Source organism: Chelonia mydas, chromosome 12 (assembly GCF_015237465.2).
Source record: "Chelonia mydas isolate rCheMyd1 chromosome 12, rCheMyd1.pri.v2, whole genome shotgun sequence".
Classification (NCBI taxonomy): domain Eukaryota; kingdom Metazoa; phylum Chordata; order Testudines; family Cheloniidae; genus Chelonia; species Chelonia mydas.
Genome location: NC_051252.2, coordinates 7760428 through 7785490, shown reverse-complemented (window position 1 = coordinate 7785490; position 25063 = coordinate 7760428). Strand labels below are relative to the sequence as shown.

The 25063-nt window shown below is 41.7% G+C and overlaps 1 protein-coding gene across 5 annotated transcripts in view; it reads left to right on the top strand.

Moving 5' to 3' along the window:
- The window catches only part of NUP93 (nucleoporin 93), a 122648-nt gene extending 104841 nt beyond the window's left edge, over nucleotides 1–17807 (top strand). For all 5 annotated transcript variants that reach the window (XM_037877557.2, XM_043525981.1, XM_043525979.1 and 2 more), the window contains 12 exons: nucleotides 37–202; nucleotides 1100–1193; nucleotides 2279–2470; nucleotides 2747–2873; nucleotides 2985–3057; nucleotides 3441–3485; nucleotides 5265–5381; nucleotides 6065–6183; nucleotides 8468–8585; nucleotides 8986–9069; nucleotides 10892–11020; nucleotides 17576–17807. In XM_037877557.2, the coding sequence (XP_037733485.1) occupies nucleotides 37–202; nucleotides 1100–1193; nucleotides 2279–2470; nucleotides 2747–2873; nucleotides 2985–3057; nucleotides 3441–3485; nucleotides 5265–5381; nucleotides 6065–6183; nucleotides 8468–8585; nucleotides 8986–9069; nucleotides 10892–11020; nucleotides 17576–17686 (1375 nt within the window). In that variant the 3' untranslated portion in view covers nucleotides 17687–17807. The remainder of the gene's footprint in view (nucleotides 1–36; nucleotides 203–1099; nucleotides 1194–2278; nucleotides 2471–2746; nucleotides 2874–2984; nucleotides 3058–3440; nucleotides 3486–5264; nucleotides 5382–6064; nucleotides 6184–8467; nucleotides 8586–8985; nucleotides 9070–10891; nucleotides 11021–17575) is intronic.
- The last annotated feature ends 7256 nt before the right edge of the window (nucleotides 17808–25063 follow it).

Sequence of the window (25063 nt, the reverse complement as noted above, 5' to 3'; positions counted from 1 at the left end):
AGACTTCTTGTATAATCATTTGGTTTTATTTTTTAGATTGTCCCCTACCACTGAAAACAAGCTTCGCCTCCATTACAGACGAGCCCTGAGGAACAATACAGACCCTTACAAAAGAGCTGTTTATTGTATCATAGGCCGGTGTGACATCGCTGATAACCAGAGTGAAGTTGCTGACAAAACAGAAGATTATCTTTGGCTAAAGGTAAGTGTGATTTCAATACTAGGATTCAATAGGCCACATCCTCTCAGCATTGGTCCATTGACTTCAGCGATCTTCATTGAGGTTCATTAGATGAGGATCTGACCTCCGTGTACTTATAGCTATTGGAAGGTGAGGAAGGATGGCTCTTCCTCCAGCATTACACACAGTTATTCTGCCTCCCAGTACATTCCAATCTTAAGTCTTTCTGCTGCATTAAAATGACATGGTTTACGGCAGTTGTGGTGGCAAAATGGTGACAGAAACCTGTCCCAACTCCAGTCTGTCATTTCCCATGGCACCAGAGCTGACATTAGTGTGAAGGCAGCTTACTTATCCTCTGCAGGAAGAGAGTGGCTCTCCTCACTCAACAGCAATTCCCTTCAGCTGATTAAGGAGCAAAACTAACTAGTTGCAAAGAGAGTCCTTTACAGTTCGTCCTTCCTGGATGGATCTTGGCTGAAATGTTGGCCTGGGAGTTGAGAGAAGAAGAAAATGTGAATAACTCTCTACAGTGTTGGGGGTTCCACGGAGGGAATATGGGTAAATATTGGTCATTAGGGTATTTTCTCCTCCTACATGGAAGCCGAGGAATTAGAATAGCGAGTTTGCCTTGTAAATGCAAAATGTTGTCATTATTATTGGTGGCTTGTGCCCCATGGATTTCATTTGATTGCATGCACAACTGTGAAGAAATCGTTAGGTGTGTCGAAATAGAATTCTGTTATTCTTCTTTCTCCTCTCTTCGTGCTCCAGCAGTTGATTTAACGTAGGTCCAGTGTCTGACTGCAAGTGGCTGCTAGTCCATTGGCCAGCTCCTGGAAGAGCACTTTTCAGTTGCCTCCATCATGCAGGAGACAGTTACTTAAAGGTCCGTGTTTCCCCTTATTTTGTGTTTAGCTGAACCAGGTGTGTTTTGAGGATGATGGTACCAGCTCCCCCCAGGACAGGTTAACCTTATCGCAGTTCCAGAAACAACTACTTGAAGACTATGGTAAGGGAGCTTTTGTGGGACTGACTCTTCGGCTGGGGTTCAACCTCTCTGCTTAAAGTACTTTCTACTTCTTATGTAAACTCTAAAATCCACTTCAGCTCCCCAGTTGCTTACTTCTGAGTCTCTGAGAGCCCTCAAATACAGCGAGTCCCGGAGAGGACTAGCAGATTTCATAAGAACTGCTGAATGGGTCATATGCCTTGTCATCAGTCCAGGTAAGTAACACCCATACGCTGTCCAGAGCAGGAGTCCCATGTGTTGTGTCCGTTCCAAATTGCAGATCGTTTTCTCTCTTCCTGGGTCTGCTAAACTCTTCTAGTAGAGCTGCCAGTTGTTGGAATCAAGGGAAGAAAATGGAGTCTCTCTCAGTCGCAGGAATGTCTTTCTTTCCAACATTTGTCTGAACAGTTGAACCCCTGAGTTACTGCCTGTAGATGACCCTACCAAGTCACACACTGAAGACTCAAACGAGTGAATATGGCAGGAGCTTGGCCGTATAAATTGTGGTCATTTCCACTTCGGAAGGTTTGGGGAGTGGGCGAGCGGTGAGGTGAGAGTGTCCAGTTCCTCCCCCGGATGCCTGTATTCAAAAATCATCTGGTCAATCTGACTGCTGAAAAAATACCGGGCTTGATTCTCCACTGCCGTGTACTTTTATCGTTTATACGCTCGTACAGTGAGTGCAGAGAGAGTGTAAACAGGTACCAGTGCTGCGAGTGGGTGGAGAATTCTGATTTGGTGGTGTTTTGCACTTGCTTTGCACAGGGGTAAATGTGGACACAAGGTTCAGGACAGTGGAAAATCTGTCTGAATTGAGGCATCTTTGTCAGGAGGGAGAAGAGGGACTCCTTTCATGATGAGTAACTGTGTTCCCTTCTGCTGCTGCAACCTTTCATGATGTACATGCAATAGGGCAATTATAGATAAGCCAGAGATGTGTGATTAGATATTCTGTTTTGTCTTGTGTGTTTATTTCCACGTGGAGTGAGTAAGCGATGGTGATGTACGGTGACAGAAAGCACCTACTGTCACAGATCCCAGTTGCAAAATCATATTCACTGACACGGGTATGTTTCTTTCCTCAGGCGAATCGCATTTTGCAGTGAATCAGCAGCCTCTTCTCTACTTCCAAGTATTGTTCTTGACAGCACAGTTTGAAGCGGCAATTGCTTTTCTCTTCCGGATGGAGCGCTTGCGTTGTCATGCTGTTCACATTGCTTTGGTCCTCTTTGAGTTAAAGCTGCTCCTGAAATCTTCTGGGCAGAGCGCACAGCTGTGTAAGTCCTGCATGCTTCCCACTACCATTCGGCCCTGGCCTTTAACCCTGGAGAGACTGCAGGTGGACATATCCATCCTAACCCATCATTTGAACCAACAGTGAAACATGCCAGCGTTCCCTAAGGGTTAACCATGTGGGTCTGTTTAGATATTCACAGAGTGAGTGAGTGTCTTGGATGAAACACTGCTTTGATCTTTTGTTTAATGTAGGATGGTGCCAAAATGTCTGATGCTAAGAAATCTTTTTTTGGTCCATGTTATTTCCAATGTCACAGTAAGTCATGAAGCTGGCGACCCTCCCGGCATGAGGCGCCTTAATTTCGTTCGCCTTTTGATGCTCTACACCCGTAAATTTGAGTCAACGGACCCAAGGGAAGCTCTGCAGTATTTTTACTTTCTCAGGTAGGAGCCTGGGTCTAAAATTCAGTGGCACAGTTATATTATGTTAGCAATAACCATAGACTGTCTGTGAAACACACATTTTGTTTCTTTTGTTTTGTTTGTATTTTGCAGGAACGAGAAGGATAGCCAAGGAGAGAACATGTTCTTGCGTTGTGTTAGTGAGCTAGTAATCGAAAGTAGAGAGGTATGTTTGGGTCACCGTTTTCTTCACTTAAAGTGCAATTCACCCCTTTATAGAAGGCCAATTCAAGGCCTTGTGCACTACTTAAGCCAAATTGGCCTGAGACATCTAATTTCTCTCCTGGTCTGTTTCTCTCCCATTGCATGGATCAAGAGAGAACTGATCTATTTCTCAGAAAGGCCGTATGACCATATGTTTGGTGTTAGTTTAATACAGCACCAGAGGTGTTTGCATTTTTATGTATTTATTTTAAATAAAAATCTTGGCTTCACTGAGTGCTCTGTTTGTGGTATACTCAGGACTGCAACTTTAGGCTGCTACCAAGTGTGTTGCAGTAGGTATGCAGTTAATTTCCTTTCTTTCTTATTTTTTTTGTGTGCCTGTAGTTTGATATGATTCTGGGGAAGCTGGAGAATGATGGCAGTAGGAAGGTGAGTTGAGAGCATTTTGTGTATATGTATGATATGATATGTATCTCGTTCTCTGGGCGTGGATGGATGTGTGTGCATGCACACAAGATGATTTTCCAGTTATTCTCGAGTCAATTTCTGGCTTTCCTGCATTTTTTCACAGCTAAGGTAATACCATGTTTGCATGCAGACTATTGCTGCAAGCACAAAGTCATTGTGAACTGCTTAATTGTGAAGGGGTGATGGTTGGCAAGGAGGAAGGCAAATTACAAGGGGTCTAGAATGAAAAGAGGATATAGTTAAAGTATATATCTAAAGAGACAAAAGGCATAGTGTGAAATCCTGGCTCTATTGAATTCGGTGGCAAAATTCTCAACTGACTTCAGTGAGGCCAGGATTTCATCTGTTCTGTAATCAACAGCCAAGATTTTGGCGTTGGATTTAGGTTTTGGGTTAAAGAAGGCTTATATAATAAACCAGTAGCTGCACCCATAAATAGCCTGTGAAAAATTTTTTTCTTCTGTTGTTAATGTGGAATATATATATACTCATTCGCTTCAAAGGAGAAATGTGTTGCAACCCCTTACAAATCCTTATGACTAAGGAAATGAGGGCTAACATACCAAAGGCATAGCACAAGTAAGTGATCCTGTCTCTCCATACAAATGAAGATGAATATCTGATCAAAGAATCAGTCGTCTTAACTGAGTAATGAATCTTGTTACTGCTGCAAAAAACAAAAAACCCCCAAACAACTAAAATGTACGCACACACCTAGGGTAGGAGAAAACTTGAGCTTCGTTTTTTAAACTGTATACAGTTCTGGAAAATGAATAAAAAGTTTCTGTTCAATGAAGCCCCATTTTTCTTTGTGCTCCTTAGTTTGGAGCATAAACCTAATTCCCTAACATCTTCAGATCTCAATAATCTTGCCTGATGTTTTACACTTACCAGTGTCAAAAAGTACTTTTGATTTCTGACAGAATTTTTCTTTGGACATTTCTCCCCTGTCGGCTTTTATCGGTTTTTAGGCTAAAAGCATCAAGCATAGGTTGCCCTATTTTCTTTTATGCAATGATCTTTCCCTGTGTTTTTCCTTTTTATATTTCTGTGTGTGGTATATTTAGAGAGAGAGGTTTCAGGTTATCTTTAATGATTATTCCTGTTTTCGTGCTTTTACTTGATTCCTTTCAAGTGTAACTGTTTGTTTATGAAGACAGTGAGACCAGAATTCAGAACCATTTTTAAAGTAGTGAATATTTCCAGGAATTTATGTGATCCCATTTTTATACTGCTCCTATGTCCTTCTCAGAAACCTCTGGACGTTTTTTTTCTCTCCCTTTTATTTTGTACTTTTTCTTTGTGCTAATAACTCTTGCCTTTCGTTTGTCAGCATAACATTTTTGCAACCTGTCAAACCATATATACAACCTTTCCGAAGCCTCTGAAGTGTTATATGCCCAAGTCTTTTGTGTTTCACTGTTCTCCCTGGTGATGTCTTCAGCAAATTAAAATAATTTAGAATTTGACCTCTTATGTGGGTCATTTTGAATAAATTAGAAACAGCTGATATTTCCGTGCTCACTCCCCAGTTGGAGAACTCTTCTCTTACAAGAACTCTTTCTATTTTTAATGTGGCCTTCTTATTTGTTCCCATGGAAATGTACAGTCCATTCTGACCACAACCTGACATGTATACTATTCATTGCCTTGACAGAATATTCCAGGAATTTAAAAACTGTCTGTCTGATTTCAAATGCTTTTTCCCCCTCTTCCTCCCCTTTTGTCTTGTCTCATCAGCCAGGAGTGATAGACAAGTTTACTAGTGACACAAAACCTATTATTAACAAAGTTGCTTCAGCGGCAGAAAATAAAGGATTATTTGAAGAAGCTGCAAAACTTTACGACCTTGCAAAGGTAAATGTGTTCTCATAGCTGCCATCCATATCTACCTATTTCATTTTATTTTAAAACACATCAACATTGATTTGAAGGTTATTTTAATCTCAGAACGTGAACTGTCTTGACAATATTAAGCCCAAATCTTGCTCATCTCATTCTATAGCTCTTCCATTGGCTTTACTGAGGTGACTCGAAAGTAAAGCAAAGAGGACTTGGATCTTAGCATCCAACCCGTACTGGGATTTAACTATATGGTCCTTAAGCAGTCTAGGTTCCTGATCGATGTACAATCCACTTTTCGAATAATTGTTTTCATGAGCAAGATTGTTCTAGCCAGCAAAGCAATTTACCCAGTGTGTGTTCTTCATATTTAATTGAAATAGCACTTGGAAACAAGGCTAAAACAATAGGGCCTTTATTGCAGTAGGTACACTTACTTTGCTATTGAAATCTATCTGAAGTCAAAGAGAATGGTGCGGTAGCCAGCTGTTTAATAGGGAATGGAATGCCACGTGCTTTTCCAATTTTCTGGTATAACAGATGGCTATCTAACCGGTAATAATGGAGTGCCCAATCTCTGCTCTCAATGGGGAGACACTCAGCACCCACAGGATCAGGACTTTTTACATTTTCTTCACAAGGTGCGAGAGCCAGGTTCTGTAACATTGCTTTTTCTTTCATGTCTTTTTATTTAACAGAATCCAGATAAGGTATTAGAACTGATTAATAAATTACTCAGTCCTGTGGTTCCACAGATCAGCACTCCCCAGTCTAACAAAGAGAGGCTGAAGAATATGGCACATTCCATTGCAGAGAGGTAAGACTGGGAGTTGGATGTCTGAGACTGCAAAGTGACTAGAGTGTACCTGACCATTCCAGTTCAGGTTTCTACACCTCTGACAGTCAATACACTGGGGATTTTCTTAACCTTGCTCATGCTGGCTTGAGCAGTATCCTTACTGATGATTTCAATGGAGAAGGGGCAGAACTTGCCCTGCCCTGCTTTTAATTACTGTATATTACACAAATAGAAAATGTAATCTCGTGTTCCTGGTCAGATGAATGTGACAGAAGCAAGATATATTACCCTTGGTCAAATTAGAAAAGGAGACTTGCAATATCACTGGAAAGAAGGAGGGTGGTGGGGAGAGAGAGATAATCTAGACAGCAGTAAGTATAATTAGTTGTATGTTTTAGAAAGAGAATTTTTAATGAAATTTCCCTAGGCAAATTAGTGAGTAGTAGTTGTTAGTTAGTAGTAGTGCAACCCACTAACTTAAAGTTTGAATTAAGAATAAGCTTTAATGACTGGGGCTGTTTTGAGAGAATTGGAGACCAGATGGAAGTGTTGGAGGTTAGCATCCTGAAAACTTGGTTTTCCAAGAACCAGGTTTGTTTCATTGCTGTTTTAAGAAGATAGCATTGGATTAAAAAGGCAACAGATTTAAACTCAAAATGGATAAGGCTGTTTTACAGAAGATGAAGTGAACCAGTCCTGCCACAAAATGTTATTGAGATAAAGCGCGTTATAGGAATCCAAAAAGGAAGATGTTTATATGAACAGTAAGATTGTCATTTGCCGTTACAGTACACTAACTGGGATAAACATTTATAAGGGTCTTCAGCCTTCCTGCACCACCAACTTTCTGGGGTTAGGAGTAAACTGCTCTCATTGGCATGTTGTTGCAAATAGTCCCATTTTTACATCTTCCTTTGAAACATCTGATAGGGGCTGTTGTCAGAGACAGGATACTATACATCATGCTTCTGATGAAGTATGGGAATTCCTGTGTTTCAATAAAGGAAAATCCCGGTGCTTTTAGAAAACTTCTTAATTCTTACCATAGTACCTTCTGCTGTGCAAAAAATAAATAAAATAAACTAAGCAAATCTCCAAGCATTTCTGTCTTTTAAAATGATGTGTTGAGTTTTAGCCTATCTTTGACTTTCTTTACTGAAAAGTGATATTTTCAGGTCACTGTTTCAATTTATCCTATCTCCTGATAGTGTGGGTTAAAACAAGAGTGAAAATTAGTACTATATTGACTTAATATGATATTCAGCAGCCATCAAGAAGAATGAAGCCGATGGTTAGAATTTATGATCTAACAGAATCTACAGTAGCACTTTAATAGCTTGTTTCAGTCTCCATGAGGGGGACTTCTAAACATGACTGTTCTATAGTACTGCTTTACAGCCATACCATCAACGGCTAGGTCAGCCACTTCTGCTTTTTCTCCCCACCTTGTGCTTCCTAATGTTCAGGACACTTGACTAGGCCATGGGTTTCTTTTTCCCATTTAATTATTGTATAGGGCTTTTCTTCAGCTTATGTATTGTGGACAATGTTTTAGTGACACAAGCAGCACTTGAGCCAGTGATCACCTTCTTGCACCATTTCGCAGAAACAGAGGACATGCCATATACGCAGTAGACCAAATGTCCATCTAGTTTGGTATTCTGTCCCCAGCAGTGGCTAATACAAGATGCATCAGAGGACAGATGGTTAAAAGTCTATATAATGCACTGGACCAACTGCACTGTAGTACTGGAGTGGGGAAGAGAAACAGACCCTGTTGGCAATCTGTTCAGACTATAAAGAATGAGGATTGGTAGCTTTTGTATTTCTGTTCTAAGTAGTATAGCTAGAAATAATATTCCTAAGTGTCTAACCCTTTTTTAAGACTTACTAAGGTATTTGCCTGAATATCCCAAGGCAGCAAGTTTCACAGGTAACTATGCTGTATAAGCAGTATTTTAGAGATGCTTAGACCACACCTGCCCATCAGATAAATAGGATTCCAGTTTCCGTAGCCAGTTGTCACTTGCATATGGAAACATTAGCAATGTAAATGTAAATAAACATTTTATTTGTGAGTAAGAATTAGGAGTGGGAGGAATAATTAAAGTGAGCCAAAGAGAAAGCCGCCAGAAACTCTGTTACGGTTAAGAGAAATGAAAGCTGCCTTTTTTGTTGTTAGATGCCTCTGTCTTTTTGCTTCAAGCCTGATCTTCCAAGGAATTGCAAGTTAGGGACTCATGTCTATAAGTGGATGCTGTTTTGCACAGTAAAATTATAAACACTTTTTTTTTTCTTTCAGATATAAAGCTCAAGGGATAAGTACAAAGAAATCCATTGACTCCACATTCTACCTTCTGTTAGACTTGATCACATTTTTTGATGAATATCATGCCGGCCACCTTGACAGGGCCTTTGATGTAAGTTCCATTTGAAGTACAAGACTTACCGATGCCCTTGCAAACCCAAAGCATTTCATGTAACACGACTTAAAACAATAAAAAGGTGTCATGGGATCTTACACTGAATGAGTTAAAAGGTGCAGTGATGATACAGGAGTTTAAAAAGTGTATTTCTTTCCTGTAATCTGGTCAGGAAGATTTTTTTCTTGAGACAGTTTGTAGCCCCAGACCAACATGTCCATGCTACGTCAATGAATGGGTAAGCGGTAAAATGCTGTCTAATAGCATTATCGGGTACAATTCAGTTACGTAATGGGGTTCTTTGCAAACATTTCAAAATTACAAACCTGTTACTTAGCATATGGTAGAGAGAAATTACGTTTAAAATCTACTCTTATTCCTGCTCTCCTTTTTGCAGATTATTGAACATCTAAAGCTCGTGCCCCTGAGCCAAGACTGTGTGGAAGAGAGGGTGGCTGCCTTCAGAAATTTCAGCGATGAAGTAAGCAACGCCTTGTGCCCTCAACCTTTTGCTACTTATGCTATTTATGTGGAAGAGCCCTGTAGTTTTGCCGTTTTATAGTTTGTAACTGGAAATATTATTGATCAGGCCCAGATTAATTCCATATTCTAGTCTTTGATCGCAAAGTTTTCCATTACACCACTTGGGCTCCTTCGTGCCGCATTAAGATCAGGCACTAGAAATCTCAGAACTTCGTATCCATTTTGTGGAACAGGATCTGTTTGGAATCTTCCACACCGTGTTTTGTGAGTTCTAGAAAATTTATTTGAAAAGTTTCAACATTTGTATTGAATTGGGCCCTCGATGCTTTCAACAGCCACTCAGCGTGTGAGGGAATGTGGGTTTCTTTCCTTCCAAACTAAAGGAAATTATTACTGGTTTGCAGGCTGCAGCAATTACCCTGGGAGATTGTCCATTGAAATTGACATGCCAGGGGCAAAGCCTCCCTAGCACTTACTTTTGAACATTCTATCAAATGTTAGATGTAATCTTAAAATATATTAAAGAGAATTTTTAATAGCATAATCGTTTTTGGCTGCTACGTGAATTTGTAGATGAAAGGCTTGTGAATGAATGAATGACATTTCCCGTCAAGCCTTAGAATTTATTGATTCCTTCCTGACTCATACATGCGGTAGACTGTTGCCCTAAAGTCACTTCCCTGTAATCAAACTGCTTTAGATTCTAACAGGTGCAAATCCAGCTGAAGAGTTTAATATTGTGGGTCTTGACTCTTTCTGCTTGTAAATTCACCCATCTTCAAAGTACTAGCTGAGGTGGTAAAAGAAGGATTTTCCTACCATTTATTCTATCATGATGGTTAGTGAGGATGAAGCACCCTGAGCAGCCTTTACTGTGCTTTTTATCATCTTAGCACAAAAACTAGTATCCAAAATGACCACCATGCCCATAGCTAACGCCACAGAATTTTAGGGAAAAAAACCCCCTCACTGCTGCAGCATAATTGATGGTAGCAGCAGGGGGAATTTTCTAACATTCCATAGCATGGCCCATCTGTAAAGCATCCTCTCTGCCTACCAGTTTCTAACGAAGAACTACAGCCTTTTGACATAAGGGTTAGATCAGAATTTAAAAGAGAAGAGTGTCTGGAGCCATTTGAAAGCAATCTCTTCAGTGTAATACCCGGTTTCGAATACTGAATAGTGGTTGCCTTTCTTGGTCTTTCAAGTCCAGTTCAGTTGATCTCACAACAACGTTTTAAGAAAATGTCTTGCTTGGTATTGTCAGCTTGGAAATGAATACAGGAGTAGGAGACTGACCTAATGAGTGACAGCCTAATGCTCAGGGACTGTGCCCATGCTGATGTGACAGCATTGCTGTCATCTCTTGACTCTGTTTGGAGCAATGAATCATACAGTACTAAGAATGGAAAAGGTACTGTTTTCAGTTTCACTCTTCATGTCCTAGATTGGTAAATCAAGTCTATAGTGTCTTCATGGAAACCTTGGAAATCTGTCCTGTTTAGCAGCAGTTCAGCTGATGTCATCAACTTTTTTCTTCCCTCCGGTTTTATTTCTTTGGATATTTGCCATAAATCAGTGTATTTTGTTTCTTCAAAGTTCATATTCTCCTGCTGCTCATTCCCCACCTGAAGTCACAATCCTCTATTTGTTATGACCCAGTCATCTTCAAATCAAGTTAATTATAAGGTGGCATTTCTCAACACATCCTTCTGTATAAACAACAGATAGTGCTCGGCTTTCTGACCTCTTGTACTAACAGTAATGACTCCATATTGACCTGCTCTTCATTCCCTTGTGTTCTTTTTTTCTTTGCATAGATCAGACACAATTTATCTGAGGTCCTTCTTGCGACCATGAATATTTTGTTCACGCAATATAAGAGGATGAAAGGCACAAGCCCTGCCACTCCTGCAAGACCCCAGCGTGTAATGGAGGATAGAGATTCGGTAAGGTTATAGCCCTTATCGTCGGTCAGTGATGTTTTCTGAATGCTTTCTTCTTTTGTTTCAAGATTTTGGGTCTCAAATGCATGTAACAATGAACCTCAGATGGTCACTATCTTAGACTGACTTGTTCTTCACTTACAAGACAGCTTGCTTAGGGTATGTCTACATTCCAGTTAACCCAGGCTCTTAGCCCGGCTTTAGCCTGTGATCCACACACACAAATCTCTGACCCGGGTTTGGAGGCACTTTAAGCCTCGGCTACCTGACCTGGCTAGGGATGTGCGTTAGAACCCAAGCACTGCGTTGACGGAGGCTTGAGCCTGCCCACTTTGTAGTGAGGATGCAGGCTTAAAAAAAAGCGTAAGGACACAGATGTATGGGGGCTCAACCCTTTAATGTTGGGAAAGAATGTCATTGTCAATCACACTACCCTAATTTTTAAAATGTAGTTACATCCTGTACCCGCTCTTATCAAGAAAAGTGTGATAAATTTGCCCATTGATGGGATCTTTATTAGCTATTGTTCCATAACTAATGCACTGAATCCAATGATTGATGCAGTGGATTTAACTGTTACACCGTTCACTGTTAAGAACCTGACTCCCTCTCCTCCTGTCGTTTAGGTTAGTGCTTTGTCCCTGATGTTGCAAAACAGATTTCTAGATTTTGTTTCCATTTTAACCTGAGTGGGGTGGGTTGAGGGGGAGGGATTTAAGGGACCCCACGATCCCAAAACTTCCACACCAAGGAAACATGGAAGGACATTAGGAACATGTAGAAATTACTCAAGGGCAGCGAAATAAACCTCCAGTATGTGTCACTGCAGGGACAGACTTTAAACCGAACTAGAGAGTTTTCAGTATTACTGGTTACGACTGGGACCAAACCTCAAGTCTTTATGCAGGTAAACCTCCCATGGATAGGCCTGAGTAAGGAATACAGGAACTTGGCCTTTAATTTAACTGGTTAGGGGGAAAAAAATCAATTCCCCCTTTAGAGTTAATAACTCAGGTCGTAGTCAGCTTTATTTCCTGTGTTTATCACATACGAGGCAAATACTATCGCTTGACTTGCACATTTCAGTGTTAGAGAGAACCTTTTCCACAACAGATACATTTAAAAGAGAGTAATGTTTACATTTTTTAAAAATCAAGATGATAAAGTACTTTTTTGCTTTGATGTACAGTCTATACTTGTATAGGTTATTTTAACTACAAAACACAATCTTGCAATAACAATTGTAGCCTAGAGTGGCAGAAGCAAAGAAGGACTTTTAGCAGTTGGGCTGTCACGTCACTTTGAACTTACTCTTATGAGAAGCAATCTCAGAATAATGCAAGATAATACCTGTAATATTATCCCAGAACTGGTGTATGGGTGGAGGAGCGGCAGCCTTAGCTCCAAAGTCCCTTGCTTTTAAGTTAAGCCCTTTCCTTCTACTGTGTGTTTTGTTGTGCCATATTGTGTAGGTTCTGTTTTCTGCCATCTCCACTGAGGTATAACTCCAGCAAGTCCCACTGCAAGGTGCATGGTTTTTCAGGGATTATAGAGCTGATCATTGACAGGATTAGCTGCTAGCTAGCAGGACTTTGCATAAAACGAAACGTATGTTTTCCGGAGCCATTATAATGTCAGCTTCTTTGCTGTGAAGGTGTTCAGTGAGCAGCCTGTGCATTCCTATGCTATTGCAGTTGTGGACAGCTGCTGATTATTTTCCTTGTTTAAAAATCCTTTTAACTTTTATATTTCAGGCATGAAAGCTTGTTACCTGGCTTTCTAGCCTAGTTATGGCATCGTAGCTATTTGGTGGTGATCAGAGGCACAACTGGATTTCGGTTTCAGTACCATCCCACTTCTGTGCAACAGTAGCTTACTCTTAGACGTTGCAGTGGGCGGTATGGCTGCTGTGCCCTGTTCAGTGGAGTCACTTGTGGGAGAAGAGGACAGTGGTGCTGATCATAGCTCCACAAGAATGAAGACATCTCCCTCCTGTGGAATTAGTTACATTTGCTGGGGGATGTAAAAAAACCACAAAACTATGGCCACCATCCTCCCCTTCCTTCTGCAAAGAAGAGCTCAGACCCACAGATCTCACCCCTGGGGCATGGAAGGAGAGGTAGTTAATGGCTCTCTAGCGTGCTTCCCTTTCGCCGTACCATGCAGAAACCCCACCGGGGTGGGATGGCTCTGTGGCATTCCAGTTTTGTTGTTGTTGGGGTGCTTATTTTTTGGTGGGGGGAGTGGATGAGAGAAGGAAGGGGCCTTGCTCCAGCAAAATCTCGCCCACCCAAATCAGCAGGGGAAGCCAACACAAGTTCCTGTAGAGCACTTCCCCCTCTGCAGATTTGGAAAATACAAACCCGCCCCTCCCGGGGAGAGATTCTAGGGAAAGCTCCTGGCAGCCTGGCTCTTGTCAGCATTGTCCAGGGGATTCGGCAAGATGAGGAGAGGCTGGGCAGCAGTGTAGAGTCAAAGGTTATTCACAGAGAGATCCGTTACCTTCATCAGATCTCTAGAGACCTGCAACTGCCTCCTGGAGCCCTTTAGCTTCTTCAGTGGTAGGGGACCCCTCCTCTCTTCGGGAGAACTAATAGGAAATGTCACAAGTAGCACTTCTTGCAGTTTCCCGTCCCCATGTAGGTTATTCCTACTCAGGGGAGAATGGGACCCTGAGTTAGAAGAACCTAATTCTCTTAATCGCCACTTAAATGTGCCCACTGTTGCCAAATAGGGCCACTGGGGTGACCATCTTGAGCCATATTCCAGTGAAATCAGGGGGAGTTGTATAGGTCCATATAGAGCACACAGCAATGGGGATGTGTAAGAATACCACCAGTGGTGGTACGCGTGCGCTTTTTGGCTTTTTCAATCTTCCTGCTTCCATTAAAATAATAAGCATCATCTCATCTCTCGCTTTCCTAATGCCAGCTGAAAGCCAAGCTACCTTTTAAAATATTTTTTAAATAGCCAGGTTTTTAAATAGAGCAATTTTTAGAAATTTATTTAATGATGAAATTAATTGGCATCGTGGATTAAGAAACAAAATCCTATCCAGCCAGACCTGGTCTGTTTGCCAAGTTTCAGTCCGAAACAGATTACAGCAAGCCACATTACGATCTGGGAAAGCATGTTTTTAATGGCAGCAGCAGCTAAACCCTAATTAACACGTCATTGCCATGTAATACACTCGCCCAGTGATTTGCTATTAACTCTTTGGGACAGCTGAAGGGCATGCTCCTGGCGGAGGAAGTGAAAAAGCCACAGTGCGTTTTTTATTTGCAGGTTTTTTTTTTTTCAAGGCACAAGTGAAAGTTGCGTTGTTTTGTTTCGTTGATTTCTTCCTGAATGTTCCTTAAGGAATTACAACCAATGGAACACCTACATCTCTCGACTTCTTTTAACCTTCTCCGAAAACCTCCACCCGTTACTGATGAGTTACTGCTGGGGTTCAGAATGGCTTTTTAAAAATATGTTGACTCCCATATCATCGCCAATGAAAAGATAAGGGGAACAGTAAATGCACTGACTTTAAAGAGGTTTGCTCAGCATTTATTCCCTGCTCCTCAGTGTTAGTATTCATCATAGGAATAATCTCTTGCCTTTCTGTACAGCGCTTTCATCTCAAAGAATCATCCCGCACTTTTACAAACGTAACCGATTCCATTCTACTCGGTGATCACTTCGCCCACTGCTAATATGCAGCCCACCTGTGGGGCAAAATGTGGCTGCCCAGCAACTGTGCCCAACAGCTTAGGGAGAGCGTAAAAGAAAAATGTTGATGGTGGGAGAAAATGCAGGGGTGATTCAGAGTCTGTGTACAGAAAGTTGTCATCTGATTTGGGATTTGGCTAGGTTACAGAGATTAATATTCCCCTATCTCACTTAATAATTTTCCTGCTATTGCAGAGGCCTCAGGCATTGGTAGCAACCTTCTTCCTTCTGTTCTCTGCCTGAGGACTGAAATGCCTTAGGGTATGTCTACACTGCAATGTAAACCCAAGGTTAGTGGGACTCGAGTCAGCTGACCCACGTGAGGGAACCCTGGGCTTGAGCATCTACACTGTATTTTAACCCTGTGTTAAGAATTTTCTAACTTGTGCTCGAACCTAGGGCTCTGGTGTCCACAATGCAGTGCACAAACCCGAGTCGAAGTAACTCTGTCCCACAGTCTCTAGTGCTCCCCCCTGCCCTCCAAAGTATCGCTGATCTAGCCCTAGGACCGTGCTGCACTGTGGGGAAAAGTTACTGCCCGCCCTGCACGTTACCAGGAAGCAGCTCGCTTTGCAAAAGGCTTGATGGGTTCTTTCTCCATTGCAAACCCAGGAAGCTCTCTGATAGTGTGCTTGCAAATTGGTGCTCAGAACAGAATGGGTTACTGCTGACCTGAGCTGTTATCATGGCTTCCATTTTCAGCAGAATGGATTGCAGATTATTGGGACAGAGCGGGCTAAGGAAGTTGTCCCATGGAATTGTGGGATATTTCCGGCTCATTCCTGGTACCTGAGTCAAGTGGGGCTGCATCTATGCTGCAAAGCAGTAGGGCTCAGACCCTAGGTCCCGGCTGGGACCCTCCAGCCCTGCAGAGTCTTTGGACCCTGGGTCCGAGCCCTGGGTAGGCACAATTGCAGTGTAGACACAAAGGGAATTAGGCTTGAGCCTGGGCTCAAGCACGGGCTTACGTTTCAGTGTAGACATACCCCCAGTGAAACCCAGGTTACTGGGCTCAACACAAGACTAACTGGGTGAAATTTAATTGCCTCTAATATACAGGAGGTCAGGCTAGATGATCTGATGGTCCCTTCTGGCCTTAAATGAAATGTATTAAATAACCTACTGTCTCATAAATTGCAATGGAATCTGAGCGACTGCAGATCGTCAGAACCTCGGCTTTGCATCTCCCTTGAGAGATCACCTCCAGCAATGAATTGCTGCTGCAGTGGTTCAGCCCTGACTTGGCGGGAAGAGTGCCCCCTGTTGAATCACCAGCAGCACCGCTTGCCGCACGTTGGTGTTCTTGGAGGCCTCTCATCCAAATCCTTACTCAGCCCAACCTTGCTTACCTTGGGAGGGATGACCAACAGGATTGCAGCCCCGGGTCAAAATGTGCTGATGTATTGCAGCTGTGACGTCTGGTTTTGTGTAGTGCCATACCTTTAGAAAACAGAGCTGAAGTCCCTCTGATCCTCCCTTCCCAGGGGTTTATACACATGTTATTTATATATCACAAGTGGAATAAAATGATGTTTGATCTCCATATTAAATGAAAATTGTTTAGTATTTTCCTATAATAATATTATTCCAATTTTCCTTACATTTGAGACACTGCATTTATGCATTAGCCAAATGTGGATGCCCTTATTAAATTACACCCAGCCAGGTTCTGTTTCCATTGGCCAAATAACCGGTGTAATATTGTATTGAAAAGGGAGGGTCTTGCCCAGATAGGGTGCCGGGGTGCTGTTGTTACTGACTCCAGTTATACAATAGGGTTCAATAACTCTGCAGTTTGTAAATCCCTGTACCCTGATTCATCCTGCCCTTGATTAACCATTGATATGCCCACAACAATCATGGTTGCTTCAACTTCCCAATTCATCCAGCAGACTGAAGAATGATCTTGAGTCTCATTATGTCTCTAAACACAGACTTTTCAGTATAACAATTTAAGGATACTTCATGTTTAGGAGGAAAACCTTACTGCAGGCTGACAAAAAGCCTCAGTTTTCAGCCTCAGATTTATTATGCACAGATTGTGGCTAACCTAACCATGTAACCTGAAACATTCTCAAGATCCCGGAGTTGGTTTTTACGCATTTAATTTTTTTAATTCAGGAAATTTAAGAAAAATAGTTTTGGATGCTGCAGCTGCACCTTGGCCACCTTCGTGCACGTATCATATTTTCTGTTACAGTAGAGGGTGTTAACTTTAATTTAATACCTTTATAGGCCTGATTCTCAGTTATGTTCACTGCTGTGGCAGAGCAAAGGCACCTTACAAGGAGTATAACCCACTCTGCCAGTGTGGGTAAGGGCCTTAGTGTAATAGAGAACGAAGACCTAAATGTATGTGTAGTGTGGCTGACTTCCAGGATCAATAAGTTTGTATTTCCTTTCATTAGTGCTTTAAAGTGTCAATTGTCACATTGCATTGATGTGATTTTTTTTTTTTTTTTTTTTTTGCATTTCGTAGTCTTCTTTTAAAGTAGAGAAGAATTTTGATACAGTGATGGAAATCAGTGAGATTGTTCTTGCAGCAGGGTAATACTCTGTTGCTGAAAAAGCCTTTTCTGGAGAAACTTTACATCAATGGGATTTTTAAATGAATGGGTGACTGAACATACTTTTGACAGTCACAAATGAAAATAATTGGATTTCCTTGCTAAACGTGGAGAAGCATTGTCAGAAGAGTAACAGTGTGAAAGAAAGATTATCTGTGCCTGTTTGATTTGGGAGTGTTTAATAAATGAGTCTTTAAATGAACCACTGTTCAGAGTTGAATGGTATTTCGATGGACCTAATTTAAAGTAACCAGTACTTAATTTTTTTATTTCTTAGCAACTCCGATCCCAAGCTCGTGCACTGATAACGTTTGCTGGAATGATCCCCTACAGAACGTCAGGAGACACGAATGCAAGACTGGTGCAGATGGAGGTCCTTATGAATTAGCACAGATGCTTTCAGTTAGAACTGTAGCATCTCCTTCCTGTCATTAGCTCTTTAAGCAGATGGGCCCAATATCATTTTGTATCCTGTATTTTTGTCAATGAAAATAAATTTCTTTGGTTTATATTTGTTTTTGACATCTTTTTATTTTCACCGATTTGTATTTTTTTATTCGTTTTTTAACCATTGCTTTATAGAAAAACATGCTTTAAGTAAATGGGCTGCCATACGGAGAGAGATGAGGTAGCTGTTATTTTTGGAGAGGTCAGTAAACTACTGTAGAGTACAATCAGGAAGTGACAGAGGAAGGTTTTAATGGCACTGCACTTTTTTCTGATTTGAGCATTTAATAACCGCACAGCTTGGAAATCTTCACCTTTTTGGGCTTCTTTGAAAAATGAAGGTAATTTATAAGTTGAAAATATGTATATGTTCTTTGTCTTACATAAGAGCTGCTGTACATAGCATACATTGTTCTCTTGTGAATAACTATATACCTTTATATGCTGCAGTTCAGCTTTACATAGAATAGGTAGAGTTGGCAGAATTAGACTTTTATTTTTTTAAAGTTTTGATGAATAATATCACTGTTTATTTTTCGTATTTTTAATTTTTATCAATATAGATGTTCACAGTTGCAGGACATTGAGTTTTAAGCACACTTTTCAATTTCTATCTATTTTAAATTTTTCACAGTTGCAGAAAATTACAGGGAGGTCAGACAATAATTATTTAATGACGATTAGACACTGCGATTTTAAAAAATCAAAAGCTTTCTAACACAAATTGTCAACATCCCTTCAAAATATACAAAGTAAATATCCTTAAATCAGACTGTAATAAGTTCTCAGACAGCATTTTCCTTACTTTGCCTATCTTGTAAATTTAGATGATCAATGGAAATATTTTTTTTTCGTGGATTAGGGTGTGTGGTGAAATGGATGTTTACTGACTTTTTTACTGATAAAAATCTACCCCTTCCAAGCCTAAGGATAGGTAGCATAAACTGACACTTCAGAGGAGGTTTAAAATATGATGCCAGATTCTGAGCTTACGTACGCTGGTGGAGATCCAATCTAACTGCACTGACGCCTTTGCAGGAATCAGTGAGGTTTCCAAAGAAAAACAGAAACTACTGTAACTGATTCAAAAGGATGATATTTCAGAAAAAGATTTGAACAGAAGAGTCTCACTAAATACCAGTCACTTTTTAGCCAGTCAAGACTTCAGGTTGCCATGACACAGTGTACAATTTACCCCCAGGTTAGAATGCTAGAGATCTGAAAGAGGAAGACCAAAATGTTCAAACGTGGGTGTCTGACGCAGGGTACAGTTCCCGTGGTAGCAAGTACCCACAATTCCAACTGTCATCACTAAGAGTTCTGGGTGCTTTAACACCTTTGAAAATCAGTGCTGCAGTGTGGATTTTAGGTGACTAAACTTAGGCACCCAAGTTTGAAAATGTTGACTGAAGTGTGTCATCAGGAAGGCCCAGGGATTGGATTGTATGAAAACTCACGATCTAAAATACACTTGTATATAGCGGCCTATCCATCTTAAAAATGGAATGGGACAGATACCAGCTCTTAGCCTTTTTGCTCCTGGTCCTCCATAGCACCTGCTATGTACCTTTTCAGATCATGGAAATGTCAGGACATACATGGTTAGAAGCACAGCAGATGTGTTCCAAAGAGACGAACCAGCAGTCAAGTGGTTAATACACAGAATAGTACCAGCTTTCCCATCTTGGTGCCCAGGATGGGAAGAACTGGTTTCCTATTTTGCATCACTGAGTATGGTTCGTAACATTTGTAGAGGGATATATAAACGCACTGCTAGTTGCTGTTCTGAGTGACTTGCAAACTATTGGGTCAGATTTTTCTAACCACCTTTTACCACATCTTTGTTATGCCTAATTTTGTCAACTTTTCTCCGCTTGACAAGAAACCACAAGACAGCACACAGCGGGAGACTTGGTCCTGGGGAATTCTAGACTGTGGCACTAACCTGTTAGAAAGATGACTGTTACTGGTATTGATCATCTGTATAGCGCTACAAATGTATGTGGTGCTCTACAAAATATGACACGTTCTCTGGCCTGAAGAGCGTAAAGTGCAAGAAAGGACAGGAGGAGGCATAAGATGACAGCACAGTTAAGGGTGGGGATGTTGAGATACCTAAACATTATTCGGGGCTTGTCTACACTTACCAGGGATTGATGCATGGCAATCAATACATGGGTGGTAGATTTAACGGGTCTAGTGAAGACCTGCTAAATCAACCACGGATCGCTCTCCCGTTGACTCCTGTATTCCACCGGAACGAGAAGAGTAGGGGGAGTCTCTCTCTCCTGTTGACATAGCATAGTGTGGACCCCGCAGTAAGTAGTTCTAAGCTACGTCGACCTGGGTCGCACTACTAGCGTAACTCAAATTGCATAGCTCAGAGCGACTTTCACGCATAGTGTAGACAAGTCCTGGAGGATGTATTGGAGTGATCCTACATACCAGCTAACTGCCTACATTATGGTTTCATAATGAAAAAAATCATCACTAATTCAACATGAAAATCTCCTATCTTTAATATTTCTGGTATGTTTGGGCATTTCCTGATATGACCCACTTCACCACTTAGTCTGATCTGCTAGAGAGCACAGGGCTGTAAACTAGACAAGAGAGTGGGGCGTCTTTTCTAAAGCCAACTGTTTAATAATCATTGACCAAATTATTTCACTTGTGTTTTTTCAGGTGAAGTCCAGTCCCCTCTCTTTCCTTCCCCAATTCTCCACCTGTCTGTACGTCAGCAAGTGCACTAACAGGACGTCCTTAGTCGTTACCTTATAACACCCTATGTAATACAGGACCCGAGGAATCATGCCTTGTCCTGAGGCAACACTGGAACTGCTCCCTCTCCGAAGAGATCACCTTGAGAGGAGCAGGCCTTTTTCCTGAAGTGCCTGCTTGTTTATAATTCCATCCCCTCGGTTATTTGCATTGGTGCATCTTCACAGTGGGATGGAAGACTTCCCGTTGCTTGTTTTTATTACTGTAGTTTCCAGTGCATGTTTATCTTGGTGGCTTGTATGTTACCTGTTCCCGCTCTGGTTAGCTATTAAGCCATGTTATTTTATTGGTGTAATTTTGTTCTTGAATTTGGATGATTAAAGGACTCTTGGTCCTTTGCACAGCTGATGATTGTTTTTTCAAACCTGGTCTATTAGGATGCTGTTGCAGAGGCATCCAACAGATCTGGGGGAAGTGGTAGATGTGATATATTTTGATTTTAGTGAGGATTTTGACATAGTGCCACGTGACAGTCTCCTAAGCAAAGTAGGGAAATGTGGTCTAGATGAAATTACTATAAAGTGCAAAAAGAAAAGGAGTACTTGTGGCACCTTGGAGACTAACCAATTTATTTGAGCATAAGCTTTCGTGAGCTACAGCTCACTTCGTCGGATGCATACTGTGGAAAGTACAGAAGATCTTTTTATACACACAAAGCATGAAAAAATGGGTGTTTACCTTTTTTCATGCTTTGTGTGTATAAAAAGATCTTCTATATTTTCCACAGTGTGCATCCGATGAAGTGAGCTGTAGCTCACGAAAGCTTATGCTCAAATAAATTAGTTAGTCTCTAAGGTGCCACAAGTACTCCTTTTCTTTTTGCGAATACAGACTAACACAGCTGTTACTCTGAAACCTACTATAAAGTGGGTGCACAACTAGCTGAAAGACTTTAGTCAAAGAGTAGTTATCAATGGTTTGCTGTCAAACTGGGAGGATGCATTTACTGGGGGTCCCAGAGGTATCCGTTCTGGCACTATTCAATATTTTCATTAATGGATAATGGAATGCAGAGTATGCTGAGAAAATCTGCAGATGACACCAGCTGCGGGGGGTTACAAGCACTCTAGAGGCCAGGAATATAATTCAATATGACCGTGGAAAATTGGTCTGAAATTCAATAAAGACAAGTGCATTTTTAGGAAGGAAAAACCAAATGCACAGCTGTAGAATGGGAAATAACTGACTAGATGGTAGTCCTGCTTAAAAGGATCTGGGGATTATAGTGGATCACAAATTGAAAATGAGTCAACAATGTGATGCAGTTGCTAAAAAGCTAATATGATTCTGGGGTGTATTAACAAGGGATGTAATTGTCCCACTCAGCTTGGGACTGGTGAGGCCTGAGCTGCAGTACTGTGCTCAATTCTGGGTGCCGCACTTTAGGAAAAATATGGACAATTTGGAGAGAGTCCAGAGGAGAGCAACAAAAATGATCAAAGCTTTAGAAAACGTGACCTGTGAGAAAAGGTTTTAAAAAAACAAACAAACCCTGGGTATGTTTAGTCTTGAGAAAAGACTGAGGTGAGGACCTGATAACAGTTTTCAAATATGTTACGGGCTGTTATAAAAAGGATGGTGATCAATTGTTCTTGTCCCCTGAAGGTAGGACCAGTAATGGGATTGATCTGCAGCAAGAGGGACTCAGGTTAGGTATTGGGAAAAACTCTCTAACTATAAGGTTAGGCTCTGGGACAGGCTTCCGAGGGAGGTCGTGGAATCCCCATCACTAAGTTCTTAAGAACAAGTTGGACAAACAGGGATGGTTTAGGTTTACTTGGTCTTGCCTCAGTGAAGGAGGCTGGACTTGATGACTTTTTGAGATTCCCTTCCAGCCCTACATGGCTATGATCTCACAGCCTGAACCCAAAATAATTACCAAAAAACAGACCCATTGAAGCAAACTTCATTTTAAGCCGCTCCTTCCATGTCATAGTGGCTGTAACTCCTGCCTCTGTGGCCTCTTCTTAAGCATATGTTTTAGCCGAAAGCTGGGCTGAAACAGGGATGCCTTGCGCTGTGCTTTAACAGCCCACACGCCCAGTCTCTTGGGAACTGACAGGGAAATAGATCCCATAGATGAAGACCCTTGGCTAAGAAAACATGGTGCTAACCCTGGAAAGCTCCATCCTAGCTCTCAACGCTAGCAGAGTCCTAGCAGGTTGCAGGGGATAGGCAATTTTTCAGTGTAGCATGATGAATGGCAGTGAGATGTGCAAGGAGAGAGAGGATACCCTGATGAATAAAGTACCAGTGAAATAACATTGTTGTGTTTCATGCTAGGTTTATAGGTTTCAAAGTAGCTCAGCTTTAGTCTTTCTTCCTCGGAGATCTTGTCCATAGTGCAGCTTAAATCTCCGAGTGTAGTGGGGTGGCCTCACCCCTCGAGCATGTTGCTCTTTTTGTAAACCTGCCCTTACAGGAGGCTAGCGGACAGTTACAGATGTCCAGACTAAGGGTGGTTTTGCCCTCATTTCCAGATCCCACCTTCCTCCAGTGAGGGATTGATATCGTAGACATCATAGACATGCATAGACAGGCATAGACATAAGTAGAGGGCTTTTGTTTTCCATTCCCTTTGCTTTTCATGGGCCCGCTAGGTCTCCGGGAACAGAAAAGCACCTCCCGGTCTCTTCTCCCATCCATGCCCAAGTGCAGGTGGTGCTAATTCCTGTACAATAAGTCTTCTTTATGTTCCCAGGACAGCAGACTCTGTGACTTGTCTACTGTGCCGTATTCTGTACCTGGTAAATCCATCTCTGTTCTGCTGTAAGTAAGTGCTTTGCTGCACAGGGCTGGGCTTTAGCTGCTTTGCTGAATCAGGACCTTAGTGACTCTCCATCTGTTATTCTGCTGTAAACATCTGAGATTAAATAAATCTTATAGTTACAAGTTTATTCTTAGAGAAGGGGGAAGCTTTCAATTTCTGCTCCCGTGGGACTCTGCCATGTAGAAAAGAACTTTCTGCTTTATTCAGTTGGCCTATTTTCAGTTTTATCCTTTCTTAAGAAGCTCCAAATACACATTTTATTGCATTTCTCTCTGCCCCTTTCCCTGGTTTCTGTTTGTTACAGCTGTGTTCAGCTGCCCTTGGCATGAAATGTGTTTGCTTCTCTACCATTGCTCCCAGGTTTCTTAAGGTGTTTAATTTACTCTCTAGTTTTGGGGACTTTAGCTAGGAGACACAGTTTGTTTGTTTGTAATATTAATTCCCTTCACAGCTTTTTTGCGTGACCTGCCCAGAAATACTGTCCCTGGCGAAGCTCTTTTCCCTCCCATGCGTTTTGTTTGTTTGCTGTTTGGTTGGTTGGGGTTTTTTACTCTTCTGGTCTAGTTACTCTGCACAGCATCTTCTCAAATGTAGTCCTCTCCTTTTCCGAGATATGGTCATCAGTGCTCTGGGCGAGGTCTGGTCTCAGCTGGTGGAACATGAGATTATTCATCACAGGGTGGGGATCGGAGCCACATGTTGGGCCTGGTGCTCTTTTAACTTCTGTGATTCTATACGTATCCTGTAGGGAACAATCCTGTGCTGGCAAAGAGATGGTCTGGATGAATCGAATAACCCTTTTCCATCTCTGTTCTGATACTAACTGGTGTCTTTCAAAGGCACAGTACCAGTTCTCCCCTAAAGAGTAAACCAGCCATTGTTCAGGATACCATTATGATGCCCTAGTTCGCTACCATTCTGGTAAACTTCAGGCCCATGGTGTTTGGGGCAACGCCAACAAAAGGCCTGGTCCGACCAGCTGAGTTAGACTGATCTTTTTCAGTGGTCTTTGTAAGCCAGCATCCAAACCCAGGTGTCCTGGGTGGGGTGGCGCCCAAGCTCTCTCCATTGCTGAAGGAGACTATCTAAAACAAATAAAACCTGGGCATGTTTAGTCTTGAGAAACGAAGACTGAAGGGGGGACCTGGTAAGTGTTGAACTATGTGAAGGGCTGTTAGAGAGGACGGTGATAGGAGAAATGGAGCGAGGGAGATTTAGGTTAGATATTAGGAAAAACTTTCTAACAATAAGGATATGAGAATACCGGAATAGGCTTTCGAGGGAGGTTGTGGAATCACCTTTCTAGGAAACCGTATTGCATGAAGGGCCTTAATCTAAAGGGTACAAACTTCCACTGGCCAAAGTATTTCTCTGAAACTGTTGATGTTGCCAGATCCTCTGAGTGAACTAAAGTACAGTTATTTTCCAGAAAGTGACTTTGGGTGTCATTTTTTCCATTAATGAGCCAAGTCTGCTGCTGCTGTAAATTGGCAAAACGCCATTGGTATCAAGGAAGCTCTGCTCATTTGTCTCCAAGAAGAGCGTTTGCCCCAGTGAACCCCTGTAATGTTTTCTCAGGGTAGAAGTGAAAGGATGAGGTTTGGGGTTTTGTTCAACTGTCAACACTGCGAACTAAAGCTGGAGTCTGACCATACCGTGAGGGTCTTTCTGGTTCCGTGCCTCATCCCCAGCCATAAAGATTCTCCAGTTGGAACTTAAGTTAGCAGCTCCAAGGAGGGCTCCTCAATATTCAATAGCATGCAGCTC